The sequence below is a fragment of the Bos javanicus genome, chromosome 2 (assembly GCF_032452875.1).
Source record: "Bos javanicus breed banteng chromosome 2, ARS-OSU_banteng_1.0, whole genome shotgun sequence".
Lineage (NCBI taxonomy): Eukaryota > Metazoa > Chordata > Mammalia > Artiodactyla > Bovidae > Bos > Bos javanicus.
The window spans coordinates 133,051,822-133,065,853 of record NC_083869.1 but is presented as its reverse complement, the minus strand read 5'-3'; the positions used below and the strand labels follow the sequence as shown (position 1 = coordinate 133,065,853).

General features: G+C 62.3%; 1 protein-coding gene across 4 annotated transcripts; it reads left to right on the top strand.

The window, feature by feature from the left end:
* Window positions 1-1,427: 1,427 nt before the first annotated feature.
* On the top strand, window positions 1,428-13,575 carry NBL1 (NBL1, DAN family BMP antagonist). 4 transcript variants are annotated; one of them, XM_061394892.1, is made up of 4 exons: window positions 1,428-1,510; window positions 10,865-11,059; window positions 11,184-11,295; window positions 12,218-13,575. In XM_061394892.1, exons 2-4 carry the CDS (start codon window positions 10,890-10,892, stop codon window positions 12,467-12,469), a joined length of 534 nt encoding a protein of 177 aa, XP_061250876.1. In that variant the 5' UTR covers window positions 1,428-1,510; window positions 10,865-10,889; the 3' UTR covers window positions 12,470-13,575. The 4 variants fall into 4 exon arrangements, with proteins under 4 accessions (XP_061250876.1, XP_061250868.1, XP_061250885.1 ...); XM_061394884.1 differs by lacking the exon at window positions 1,428-1,510 and adding an exon at window positions 2,132-2,285; XM_061394901.1 differs by lacking the exon at window positions 1,428-1,510 and adding an exon at window positions 3,331-3,431.
* Window positions 13,576-14,032: the final 457 nt, after the last annotated feature.

Here is a 14,032-nt window from a genome sequence, read left to right as displayed (position 1 = left end):
TTTGCCAGTCTTTACCAGACGGCTGCTACCTAATCTCAAACCCCATGTCCTTGACTAGATGGTTGGGTGGCTGAACTGTCAAGGGCTCTCTGTATCATTTGACAAACTCATTAGGCTACCCAGTTTGCTTCCTGCAGTGGATTCTTACAAAGTGCGCTTCCCTGGTGGCTCAGACGGTAAAGAATCTACCTGTAATGCAGGAGACCCAGGTTCGATCCTTGGGTTGGGAAGATCCCCTGGAGAAGGGAATGGCTACTCACTCCGGTATTCTTGCCTGGAGAATCCCATGGACAGGGAAGCCTGGTGGGCTACAGTCCATGGTGTCGCAAAGTCAGACATGACTGAGCGACTAACACTTTCACTTACAGAGTGTAGACATCCAATCCCTGCCCCACCAGGGGTCCACATGGAGAGTGGCAGTGGTGAGCACAAAGGTCAGAATCTCCTGAGCGCCTACTGTGTACCCGGCGATTAGGCTAGAACCCGTGAGATGTGTTCCTCCAACAGAAGGTCACTGGCATTCCCTTTACCGAGTGACTTTAAGCCAGTCTGTTAACCTCTCTCTTGGTCTTGGTTCTTTTCACTGATGAAATGGGGACAATAGTGTTTATTTCATAGATTTATTGTGTGGGTGGAAAGTGCTTAGAATGGGACCAGGCATTTGTATAGGAAGGTGCTCAATATGCCTGAGTTGTTACCAGTGCTATTACAGTGATCCTCCTGGGAACACTTATGGGGGATAACATTTCCTTAATTCAGCCAGATACATTGTATCCCTGTTTGCCAAGCCCTGGGGACACTAACATAGGTGATCCCTGCCTTCAAGGAGCCCACGGTCAAGTAGAGGAAAGAGATCTACTCAGCTGGTCTAGAGGGAAATTACCAGGAACAGAGGTGTGTATCCTGTGCTTCCAGAATCACACCAGAGGAGGGAGGGGTTTATGCTCCTTGGGTCTTGGGAAGGCTTTCCAATCTGGGTCTTGAAGAGTGTCTTTACTAGGAGATGAAAGGAGGGGAAGGGAAGCCCAGGCAGAGGAAACAGCATAAGCAAGAGCTTGGAGGCATGGAGAGGCAGTGCCCAGTTTGGAGAGGCGGACAGGCCAGCCTGCACCATGGAGTTAGCAGCAGCCCACTGGAAGCCACTAGTATGCTCAGCAACTTGTGACATCGAATGAGCTGGGCGGCTTCCATCTGGGAGCTTCCAGCCAGGCTACGGTGAAACGCACCCACACCAACCACTGCAAAAGAACGCAAAGCCCTGCAACTGGATCTGTGTCCTGAGTTACTACTTTTCAGCAACAAAGCTATTTTTTCCCCCACTTTATTGGCGAACGTAACAATGAGGGCACGACGGAAACGCGCCCGAGTGCCCAGGTGCAGCCTGATTCATTGGGTACCCTTCCTCCCCCAGGAGCTGACGCTGTGCTCATCCCAGGAGCCAGGGAAGTGCGTCCACTTGCTGGCGTTCGGCATGGGCCTCCTCGGGACTCTCAGACCCTTCTCTGCACACGTAAGCCAAGTGTCTGGAGCTGAGGCAAGGCCTGGCGGAGGTCGGGTGCCACCGGAATCGAAAGAGCTCAGACCGGCCCCGGTCGCGCAGCCGGGAGCGGGTCGGGCTGGGCGCGCGGCTCGCGGGGCTGGGGCGCCACGCCCTCGGAGCAAAGCAGCAGCGCCTGCTTCCCAGAAAAAGGAGCGCCCCTCCATCTTTGTCACCCGGAGGCCCGGCGCGGCCCGGTGGCCCCGGGCTCGGGGAAAGGGAGGCGGAGAGCAGTCCGAGCGCGGAGAAATCCGGTAGAGGGTGCTTTAAAGGAACGATCGGGGGGCGCCGGGCTCTCGGCCCCGCCTCTGGGGCGCCCCCCGGTAGCTCCGCCGCGCCGTCGGACCGCGTCCGACCCCGGCCCGGGGCTCGAGGGCGGCGAGGGGAGAGGGGGCCGGGGCGCGGGCGGCCGAGGCGCCCCCTCCTGCGCGCCGGGAGGGGCGCGGCCCCGGCGCCCGCCCGCTCTTTCTTTCTCGCGTCCCTCCCTCCGCGGCGCCCGCCCTCGCTCCCTATTTGGAGCGGAGACACCCCTGACGTCGGAGCCGCTCGGCTCGCCGCTCCCCCGCACCGCGCGCCCGCCCGGGGCCGCAGACGGCGCTAGCGCAGCCCAGCCGAGCCTCGCGGGGCCGCCGCCAGCCCTGCCGGCCGCCTCCTCGAGCCCCCCGGGGGCTCCGCGCCCGCCCGCCGCGGCCCGCAGACAGCCCCGCAGGACCCGGCGGGCGCGCCGGGCTCCCCTCCGCCGCGCGCGGTAAGTCCCGCCCGGGCCGGCGCGCGAGCGCCCGGCTTCCAGAGGCTTCGGCCGCGGGCGCAGCGCCGCGCGCCCCCGGGCAGCGTGCGGAGGCGCCGCCGCAGAGCCCCGGAGCCCCGGGCGGCTCTGAGACGCCGGGGCCGGGGGGGACGCGGGCGCAGCGCGGGGTCGCTACGGAGCGCCCCGGCCGCCCCGAGCCGGTTCCCCCGACTCGCCTGGGTTTTCCATCGCTCGGTCGGAGATCCGCGGCCGAGCGAGGCGGTGCGCGGCCGAGAGGAAGCCGGGCGGCGGGTGGAGGGCCGGGTCGGCCCGCGCGGGCGCCGGGGCAGCGCCCGGAGCTCGGCCGCCGGGCCCGCGCGTCCCCCGGCTCCGTCCCGGGGCCTCGCCGCGCCGCGAGCCTCTCTTCTCCGGGACGTTGCTGCCTCCCTTCTGTCTCCGGGCGTCTGTCTTCCCGTCTGGCTGTCCCCGTCTTTCGATTTCCGTTCCCCTCGCCCTCCGGATCTGCCCCTTCTCGCTTTTTCTCCCCTTCTGCCCGTTGCCCGTTTCCCTGGGCTGGTGCCTGCCTTTCTGTCTGCCCCCCGCCCTTCGCCTGCCCCACTGTTGGAGTCTCTCGCTCGCTCTTTCTGTCTCCCCGTGTCTGTGCGTCTCCCTGGTGCCCCCCACCCTCGAATTCAGACATTCCCCCCACCGGATCGGAGGCCCGGGGCCCCCAGCGGAGTCCGGGAACAGTTTCCTAGACCCGGGAAAAGGAGCGAAAGCCTGCCCCCGCCTTCTGCCTGCCCCCCGGGGCCGGGCTGGGGGTCGTCCCCCTGGAATTGAGTCAGGGGCAGGGGAGTCGGCGTTCCCGGGGGCTCAGTTTCCTTGAGTTCCACCCCCGCGAGGCGGCCTGGACAACTGGGCCGTGCTGCCGGCCACCTGCCCGCCCCGCTGCCTGGGCGGGGCGGTTCGGATCTTTTACAAGACGCAGCAGAGGGGGCAGCTGGCCGCCTCGGCGTGGCCTGGGGCGCCGGGCGGAGGGCGGAGGGCGGGGTGTGGGGGTGGTGGTGGCCGGTACCCGGGGACAAGGGCACATTTTCAGCGTTTCCGAGGTCCTCACCCAGCTGGAGGACAGCAGCCTGTAACTCCGGGAACCCCAGGAAAACAGAGGTCAGGGCCGGAGGCCAAAGGCTGGGCTGCTGGCCGGGGGAGTGGGGGTGGGGAAGCAATTTGTCAACAAGGAGCCCCTCACCCTTTGTTACTGTGGCAACCACCGGCCTCCTGAAACTCCTCCAGATGCTGGGGCTGCTGCTTGGGTGTGGTTTGCCGGTAGTTGGGGCCAAAGGAAAGGCGAGGCTGGAGCATCGGTGACCCCCCCCCCCCCCGCGGCACCCCCTAAACTGGACCTCCTTCTGCTGGGCCTGTGTGCTGCAGGAGGGGGCCGGGAGGATGTGCGTTTGCCCGCGGAGCTATCTTCATCCTTTTAAAGTGAAATTTCCAAGTGAGTTAGCGCCTTCTCCCCACCCCCAGCCCCTGGGGTCGCAGGCGGTGGGGCGGGCGGGGACGCCGGTACCCGCTGCAGTGGGACTTCTGCCGAGCAGATGTCTAGGCGGGCCCTGCAGCCGCTCATTAGCATCGATTTGTTTTGGAGACAGTTTGTGGCCAGGAGGGTCTGCGGGCAGGAGGGCCGTGGTCTGGGTTGGGGTGGGGGCGTATCCAGGGAGGTGGAGCTGCCCGGCGGCAGGCAGGACTCCTGGGCCTGGGCCTGGCCCTTCGTGCCCCGCTCCTCGCCGGAGGAGGGGTTTCGAATGTGCTCTGCCAGCGCTGACGGTAGGAAGGAAGCCCCGCTGCGCTGCCGGGGGTCATGGAGTCACAGTGGCTCTAAGCAGCGTGCTGGAGCTGGACTCCTCTTGAGACGATCTGCTAAGATAGGCTCTGCCAGGCCCTGCTTCCCATTTCACGGGACCAAATGGGAGGCTGGGGCAGGTGAAACCAGCGACCGTGGTCTGGTCCCTAACCGCGGTCCTGTCCTGCCCCCAGGCACCCACAGTGAGGCAGAGGATGAGCTTGGGCCCGATTCTCTCCAGAGAGGGCCTGCTGAGCAGATCAGGGCGGGGGGGTCTGAGCCCTTCAGTGGCCCCATTCGAGGAAGTCCTGGCAGGCACTCCTTCCAGGACCTGCGGTGGTTACCTCGCCCTTGCTGGTCACCCAGCCTAGGGCCGCGGCCGGGAACGCCACGCCCTCCGCACCCGCAGCGTGCGCGGCCTGGCAGCCGGGCCCCGCCTGTTTTCACCGAGTTGCTGGTCTCTCGGGGACCCCGGCCCTTCAGCCAAGGGCGCAAGGATTAGAGTCTGAGCGGGATCTTGCTCTCAGCTCCCACCCTGGCAAGCAGAAAACCCTCGCCCAGCCGTCGTCTCCTCTGCTTGAGTTTCTTCCCCTAAATTCAGTTCCTTCAAGGCAGACACAGCCCTGGATTTAGATATTCTGGGACCCGCTAGGAATCTACTAGGAGGGACGGGTGGTGGGGAGGGAGGCAGAAGGGCGTGGGCAGGGTTCAGAGAGGGTGAGCAGCCCAGAGTGACTCCAGGCCCGTGCTCCCAGGGACATCTGCTGAGCACCGCCTGTGACGGGCGCCCTCTCCCGAAATTTCCGTGCACTCTGCCGATTAACTCTCACAGCTGCCCTAAGAGGTGCCCCCATCTTGCAGATGAGGAAACTGAGGCACAGAAAGGTCCAAGTGAGGGAATTCCCTGGTGGTCCAGCCGTTAGGGGTTGGTGCTTTGATTGCCAGGGGCCTGGGTTCCATCCCAGTTCAGGGAACCGAGGTCCCACAAGCTGCAGTGACCAAGACAAAAAAATAAAAAAGGTTCAAGTGGGTGAGCCAGGGGTTGAACCAGGGTCTGTCACAGCCTCAGCTGTGAACGGAGGAGACCAGACCCTGTTCGTGTGCGTTGAGGGGGGCACAGGGGGAGGAGGAAACGGGGAGGGGTAGAGAGACTGGGGGCATCCGGTTTGATCCATTGGAGAAACAAGTCCCCACAAACCCCACCTGCCTTCTGTGCGAATCCAGTGTCACCTGAGCCCACAGGGAGGAACTTCCAGCCTTAAGTGGGAGAGATTTCCAGAGGAGGTTCCAGAAAGCAGAAGTTGGAGCTGGGGAAAGGCTTGCCTTCTAAGGAAGGCTTTGCTGGCCCTGCGTGTGTGTGTCTGTCTGGGGGTGAGTGGACCATCGGACCAGTACAGTGTTGGATTACCTGGCCGTAAGGACCCTGAATGTTCAGATTTATCCAAGAGAGGAGACGGAGAGGGTGATGGCTCACTTGTTTTGTGAAGCTGACTCTGCTCTGCACTGGGTGCTCTACATTGAAGGGGCAGGCCAGGGGTCTTCCTTGAAACCTGAGTCCCTCTGGGGAATTTAAGGGTTGATTGCAGGCACCAGCCCAGGCAGGGGGGTGGGTGGCTGCTGTCAGCCGTGCTGTTCTGGGGACCCTTCCCTGGGGAGCTGGGGGCTCCTGACCTGACCGGGCCTCGGCTCCATGTGCGACCGGGCTCATGTGCCTGGTCTGGACTGTGGGGTCAGCGTATCCAGGGCTGGGCCCTGGATGCCTGAGTTGCTGGTAAGCATCTTGGGGAAGATGCTGGGTTCTGGAGGGTGTGAGGACCAGCAGGCCTGACTTGGAAGCCGGCGTCCTTGCTGCCCCAACCCCATCTTCCCCAGGAAGCTGCCAAGGCAGGCGCCGTGTGTCTCTTCACTGCCCTTGTCCCCGAGTGGGAGACACAGGCTGTCACTTCCTTGCTCCGTGCCTCAGTTGCCATGCTCCTGGGGCAGCCTGTGCCCCCTCCCCTCCCCCAGGGAACCTCTCCCTGTGTTTCTGGTAGCCTCAGATGTATCAGAGGTTGGCATGAGGCCTCTGGGGATCCTGAGGGCTTGCATCTGGGAGTGGACGGTGGGGTGGTGAGAGGGGACGCCCTAACTGTGGCCCCCCAACAGCTCCGAGGAAGGCTGGAAGCTCCAGGGAGCCGGGGTCTACCGTGGCCACACGCTCGTCTGCAGGGGGTCCGGAGTGGGATTTGAACTCTGCCCTATGGGGCAGCCCAGCTTCCAGCCCTGGCCGTGGCTGAACCCCAGAGAGCCACTCGGCCTAAGAGACACAGCCTCAGCTGCTGGGGCGGGCGGGGGGCCCTGGCTTCTTGCGTGTTGCAGACCGTTCCTCGTCTTCCTCTTTTGTGAACCTTTCCGGGTTATCCTGCTGTCTGCTTCATACCTCAGCTTTAGTCAACACTGGTTGTGTCAGTCAGCTTGAGCGACTCGTAATCTCCTAGTGCCTGGGTTTCTTCATCTGTAAAATGGGGAAAACACAGTATCTATTTCCTAGAACCGAATAAATGAATATGTGTATATATATGTACATATATATGTGTATATATAAGCCTTAGAGGGCTTCCCTGGTGGCTCAGATGGTAAAGCCTCTGGTTGCAATGCAGGAGACCTGGGTTTGACCCCTGGGTTGGGAAGATCCCCCGGAGAAGGAAATGGTAACCCACTCCAGTACTCTTGTCTGGAAAATTCCATGGATGGAGGAGCCTGGTAGGCTACAGTCCATGGTGTCTCAAAGAGTCGGACACAACTGAGTGGCTTCTCTCACTGTAAGCCTTAGAACAGAGCCTGGCCCACAGTCAGGAGCAGCTCTAACTACAAGAAGGGGTGTGCTGGGCTAATACCCACAAACCCCTCCTGGCCTTACTGTGCTGGTAACTATACTCCCGAGTTCAGTTCAGAATTGAGACTCTCTGTCCCCCCACCCCCCAGCTGTCTGACTGCTGCTCTCAACAGCTGCTTCCTCATCACCCACCTCCCTCAATCTCCCCTCCAGGCTCTGAACCCCTGGGGGCCCCCAACCTCAGTGCCCTCTCTGCCCTCCTAGACGGTGCTTGGGAAACCAGCGTCCAACTGCAGAGAACTGCATGGTCTAGAGGAAGGACACTCCTCGGCCTGACTACTGGGGGCCCTGGGACCACCCCTCTGCAAAGCACGGGGGTCGGCTTGGGGGACCCCCTTCCCACTCTGACATTCTGGGCGACCCATGACTTGTTGTGTGAGCCTCGGGGCAGGAGGAAGGGATGAGACCCTGGGGGAGGTTCTTAAGTCTTCAGGAAGGAAGGTCCGACGGTTGTATCAAAAAAAAAAAAACAAAAAAAACCAAACAACTGAGCTGCTGCTTAAAAAAACAAAACACAAGCCAAGGAAAAAGCTGCTAGCCAAGAGCTGACCCCAGCGCGAAGTGGGGGGGGGGGGCAGCAGGCGTTCTTGGGGGCTGGGTGGGAGGGCAGGCTCCCTGTCTCCTGGCCCAGCCCAGCCCAGCCCAGCCCAGCCTCCTTGTCAGCCCCCGGAGGAAGGGCACTATCCTGAGTGGGGTGCCTGCTGGCTGCTCTCATCGCATCCTGGCCGTGGTTTTCAAGGACCGGGCTCCGCTCCTGTCGTGGGGCTGAGGGCGCTGGGCAGAGAGGTGAACTGTAGCCCTGGACCTGCGCGGCTCCTGGTGGGGGGCCCTGGGGCTGGAGCTTAGGAGGCTCCCGGGCCGGGCTTCTGCTGGAGCTTAGGGCTGCTGGCTCAGGGAGGCCGAGCGTGGCCGGGCCGGGGCTTGGGGAGAGGCCGGGCCGGGTGGACTGGGTTGGAGCGCCCCTTTGTGGGCCCAGCTGTGCCCGAGATGGGGTGGGGAGCTAAGGGAGGCGGCTTCTTCCTCAGCGTTTCTCCTGCCTTCTGGGCATCTGCTCCAACCTGACCCAAGGGACCAGTCCTCACCCTCCAGGGTGGCGGGTCTCCTGAAGCATCGTTATCCCACTTTCGCTGTACCTTGTTATGAACCTCATGCCCATCTCAATCCCTTAGTGGGGTCCTGGCCCCCAGCCCCAGTTCCAGCATCTCCCCATCCCAGCCCCAAACCAGCCCCGTGCTCACCTCCGCACGGCTTCTGTTCTCAGGCTTCACTCCTATCTAAGGGAGCCTACCATCATTCCCTGCCCGCCTGACCTGGCCTTGCTGAGGAGCCCTGCAGGGCTCAGGCATTGGACAAAAGTCCCTGGACCTCTCTGAGGTCTCGCCGGGGAGCCTCAGGGATCCCCTTAGGTAGGCCTCCGCCGGCGTGCTAGGCTCAGGCCCTGACTCAGAGCCTAGGTCCCTGGGGATGGAAAGGGAGTTGGTGGGGGTGACGGAGCCTCCTGGGTGCTAAGCGTGCTGGGAAATTGGGTCACCAGTTAGGAACACGTCCATTCTATTTTCTCAGGTTGTGGTTGCCCTGAAAACACGGGCTTTGCTGTCGGTCTAGGGAGTGAGACCGGAAATGTGTGGGCGAGGGCCTGGGTCAGGACGCAGACTCCCCGGGATGGGGCAGACTGTCTGGACTCGCCTCCCACCGCTCTGCCCGCTGCACCCCTCCCTGCTGGGCTGGGAGCAGGGGTCCCCCGGGCACTGGGATCCAGCGAGATGGGACTTGTCTCTGCTTCCGGGGACCACGTGCAGGGATAGGGGGCAGGATCTGAGCTGAACTTGCTCAGAGCCCTGTGGAGGTGGTCGCAGCCCTGCAGGGGCCCTCCCTGGAAGCTCCGTGGAGCCCGCCCAGAGGGTCAGCCTGCAGGAGCCAGCAAGATCCTCGAGCACCTCTCACTTCCCGGCTTTTCACCAAGTACCTGCCCCTTTCAGCAGAAAGTGGGCCAAGGGTAACGGTGGTTCTGAAGGAGGCGTCTAGCCCTTGGCTAGCCTGACTAGTACCGGGCGTCCATGGGGCCGAAGGGACCGTACTTGGCCCTTGCTCCCAGTTCAGCCCCACCCAGGCCCCTCTGGGGACTGTCCCGAGGCACAGAACCCCAGTTTGACTGAGCCAGACCACTTCTTAAGCCCACCCTGCGTATCAGAACCACCATGGAAGCTTGTTGAAAAAAAAAAAAAAAAGGCACACCCCACCCAGGAACTTCCACTCCACGAGTCCCCAGGGAATTCTGATGCACTACCAGGTTTGAAAATCGGCAGTCCAGAGCACCTCACTCGTTTTACAGGTGGGGACCTTGAGGCTGGAGTGTCCAGGGTCTCACGGCACACGTGCCCTTTCCCCAGTGTCCTGCCCCCCAGAGGACCGCCTTGTAAGCATTGCCCTCATTTCCGAATGTCTCTGAAGCTTCGCTCCTCCACGGTTTTTGCAGTGGGGGTGTGGGTGAAACCTGCAGAAGATGAAGCTGGGGGACACTGGGAAAACCCCCCTGAGCCCGCCCTTCGGACACACGCGCTGCCCTGCAGCGCCCTCTGCTGGCAGATTCTATTATCGCCTTGGTGCCTCGCTCCAGGCAATTCAGAGGGTCAGGCCCTTGGCTTGGATTGTCTCTTGCTTGCCTCAGAGGGTAGAATGATGTGTGTGTCGACTCTGGACTTGGAGCATCCAGAAGAGAAATACAGTCTAGTTCGGGTTTTTTTTTTTTTTTTTTTTTTTTACCCGAGGTTCAGCCAGCCAAAGCGGCCCAAGATTTCACAGTGACGCGGAGACGCTTAGTTTTCCTGATGCCGGAAAGCTGACAGCCACGGTGACAGGAGATGTGGCCCTGGACGACCCACAGCAGCGCAGTGAGGAGGGAGCCAGGCACTGCTCAGGGCTCAGCCAGGGGCTTGCAAGCAGCCGGGTCTCGTACGAGCCACAGTCCACTGTCACACGGCAGCACCACCACCTTTCAGCCCCCTTTTTAGTCGAAGAAAGTGAGGTCCAGAGTTAGAAAGTAACCTGCTCGGGACTTCCCTCACGGCCCAGTGGCTGGGCCTCTGCACTCCTAATGCAGTGGGCAGGGTTAGATCCCACGTGCTGCTGCAATGACCGAAGATCCTGCATGCCCCAACTCAGCCCGGTGCAGCAGATAAATACATGAAGGTGTAAAGTAGCTCTTGAGAGCCCCTTGGACTGCAAGGAGATCCAGCCAGTCCATCCTAAAGGATAGCAGTCCTGGGTGCTCATCGGAAGGACTGACGCTGAAGCTGAAACTTCAATACTTTGGCCTCATGATTGTGAAAATCTGACTGATTTGAAAAGACCCTGATGCTGGGAAAGATTGAGGGCAGGAGGAGAAGGGGACGACAAAGGATGAGATGGTTGGATGGCATCATCGACTCAATGGACACAAGTTTGAGTAAACTCTGGGAGTTGGCGATGGACAGGGAGGCCTGGCGTGCTGTGGTCCATGGGGTTGCAAAGAGTTGGACACGACTGAGCGACTGAACCGAATTGACTGAAAAGTAACTTACTTTAAAGATACAAAGCAAGTTATAAAGATGACTAACACGTATGCAGTGCGTATTATCCGCTGGTCTCTCCGCTCAGAGCTTTCCATAAAATGCCTTATTTAATCTCCACGATACGTATCTGATGCTCGCAGTGTTAGCAGCCCCAGGTCTGAGGTTCCTACAGGAGAAATAACTTGTCCAAGGTCGTGCTTGGCTAGGAAGCGGTAGCGATAGGGCTTGAACCCAGGGAGTCGGGGTCGGCGGGCACACTTGTACCACCACTGCTGCCACCCTCTGCCCAGCCTCCTGGGCCCTGCCGGCCTCACCTGCGGTCTGTGCTCAGTCCTAGGGCTCCAGAGGCCACGGGCATGATGCTGCGGGTCCTGGTGGGGGCTGTCCTGCCCGTCATGGTCCTGGCTGCGCCTCCGCCCATCAATAAGCTGGCCCTGTTCCCAGATAAGAGCGCGTGGTGTGAGGCGAAGAACATCACCCAGATCGTGGGCCACAGCGGCTGTGAGGCGAAGTCCATCCAGAACAGGTGGGATCCTGGGGTGGGGGCAGCGGCTAGGCGGGGTCCACATAGGGGCCCAGAGGGGAGGAAGGGACGGGCTGCCCACGCCTGATGCCGCTGCAGCGACACGGACAGCGGTCTCCTCTCGCAGGGCCTGCCTGGGACAGTGCTTCAGCTACAGCGTCCCCAACACCTTCCCGCAGTCGACCGAGGCCCTGGTGCACTGTGACTCCTGCATGCCGGCCCAGTCCATGTGGGAGATCGTGAGTACAGCCCGGCCGGCCTGGCCTCCCCCAAGCCCGGGCCCCGCGGGTTCGGGGCTCGGGGCTGCTGCTGGGGGCACTCACATGGTCCTTGCCGCCTGGGGGTTCACACGTCTGATGACAGCACCTGCAGGAGAGGAGCTCTTTCTGAAGCTTGCTTCTGACATCAGCCGCTTCTTGACATCCTCTCGGGGGCGTCCTGCTGTTAGAGAATGAGACCCAGATCTCCGCGTGCCCCTAAGGCCCGTCCACAAGCCGTGCTCTGGCTCACCAGTCCTCCAAGCTTCCTCCTGGCTCTCTCGCCTCTGTACCAGCTTGAGCCTGACACCAACCCACCGCCTTCGGTCTCTCATACCTACTTGGCTTGCGGTCGCCGCAGGGCTTTTGCACCTGCCCTTTGCGTCCAGGAAACAGTATCTGGGCTTAGACCAGAGGTTCAGGGGAAGTTAAGTGGGGAAAGTCTGGGGCAGCGGAGAGCAGGGTGGGTGGCTGAGGCCCTCCCAGGCAGAGGGAACGGCATCTGCAAAATCTCAGGCAGATGAGGCAGCAGGGAGCTGGCAGGAGGAGGCAAGGTCCAGGGCGGGGGCGGGAGGTCTGCGGCAGGCGGCCTGTGAGGAGTCAGGGGCTCTGGGCGAGGGCAGTGGGAGCCCTGGGGGCCAGTTTCAGGCAGGGCGGGCCGTTCAGGGGTCTCCTGGCTGCCTGGGGCTGGGGAGGAAGGTGGCAGGATGTGGGAAGACAGGCCAGGAGGCTCCTGCAGGGACTCACCCCCTCGTTTCCCCCGACTGTGCCCAGGTGCCCTGGGGGGCTCAGGCTTCCGGGATCTCGGGTGATTCTCGGTCCTGTGATGCGGGTTGCCCTCGGGGCCTCCCTGCCTGGCCCCGGCCCTTGGAAACGCCGCTCCTCTTCCGTCTGCCCTGCCCAGGTGACCTTGGAGTGCCCCGGCCACGAGGAGGTGCCCCGGGTGGACAAGCTGGTGGAGAAGATTCTGCACTGCAGCTGCCAGGCGTGCGGCAAGGAGCCCAGCCACGAGGGGCTGAGCGTCTATGTGCAGGGCGAGGACGCGCAGGGGGCCCAGCCCGGTGCCCACCCCCACCCCCATCCCGGTGGGCAGACCCCTGAGCCCGAGGACCCCCCTGGGGCCCCCCACGCCGAGGAAGAGGGGGCTGAGGACTGAGGCCCCCGAGTCTTCCTCCCCTCCCGCTCCCTGTGGAATGTGGGGGTCTCGCCCTCCTGGGGAAGAGTTGGGGAGAGAGGCTGAAGCCCCCCTTTGGCACTGGATGGACTTGGATTCAGACTTGGACTTGGAACGCTTCCCGGTTGCCACGGAGATCTGAAGGGGGTGGGGCTGGGGCCAAGCTGCACAATTTAATATATTCCAGAGTTGGGGGCAGGGGCGGAGATCTTCAGGGCTCTTGTTCAGGGCGAGAGGTGCTCTCTTCCTGACTGCCTCTGAGATGTGTGCCCTTGTTTGTGGGGGGGAGAGGGGTCTCTGGCTAGGCTGCTGAGTTGGCGAGGCATTCCAAACTGTGCCAAGGCCCACCGCCCCCCGTCCCCAGAGCAGCATTTCCTGGTGGCACTGAGGTGGCCCTCCCATGGTTGGGAGTCAGGCCTGGGCAGGCCCCTGCTGACTCCTGGCCCTGGAGCGGGGAGCCAGGCTCACTGGTTTCCTCGGCTTCCCTGGGGGTGGTGGGACCTTCTGGGCGGGGGGAGGGGATGACCCTCTCCATCAGACAGCGCCCCTTCCTCCCCACTGCCTCCCTCCCGCCCGCCCAGATCTCAGTGTCCCCCACATGCTCCAGGCCCCTCAAAGTTGATGGAGCCAGCCTCACCCTCTTGGGGAACCCTGTCTACACATCTGATGCTGGGGAGGGGTCTCCCTTACCTAGGGGGTTCCCAGAAGGGATGTGGTGGGGCGTGGACTCGGGGTGAGCCTCAAGAAGCGAGGGAGAGGAGCCACGAGGGCTCATGGGGCGTCCCGTGACCCCGAGGTGCTCCAGCAGCCCGGCCCTGCCCCCACCTCCCAGCTGCACTTTAGCCCCAGAGGGGGCCGGGGTCCCCGGGGGCGGTGCGGGCAGGCGGGAAGGGAGGAGCCCCCCCTCAGCACCCACAGCTGCCTGCATCCGCTCTTCTGTCCCAGGGCCTCTGCCGGCCCCCCAGCCCCCTGCCAGGTGGAGCCCCGGCCCTCACGGCTGACCCGACAAGAGCTTCTGGAGCTTGTAACCAGTAGACTGTCTCCCTGAGGGACCCTGAGTTTTCTCGTGAATAAATTCCTTCAATGCCCGTGTTCTCGTCCTCGCTGGGAGGCTCTGCTGTCTCAGGGTGCCCCGAGGGGCCTCAGGCTGCGCATCGAGCCCTGGGAGGACCCCCAAGGCAAGCGTGGTCTGCAGCACCCCCCACATCCTAGGGGTCCCCACTTCCTTGCAGCCCCTCCCGGCTCCTGGATCCCCACCTCCTTCCTGCGGAGGGTTTCTGGCCTCACATGTAACTTGGGTGGGCCTCAAGAACCCCACTTCTGAATCTAACCTTTGACCCCCTGGGCCCATGACATCTCTCCCTGGAGTGACCCAGTGCAGCCCTTCCTGGCGCCCCAGCCTGGCTTGGCCTCAGGAGAAGGGGAAACAGACGGAAGCAGTGGTTACAGACTGATATGCAAAGTGGGGTGCTTTGCTAAGTACTTTATGTGAATTGACTCACTGCACCCTCGCCACTCCCTAGCGATGCAATAACTGCCGTCATT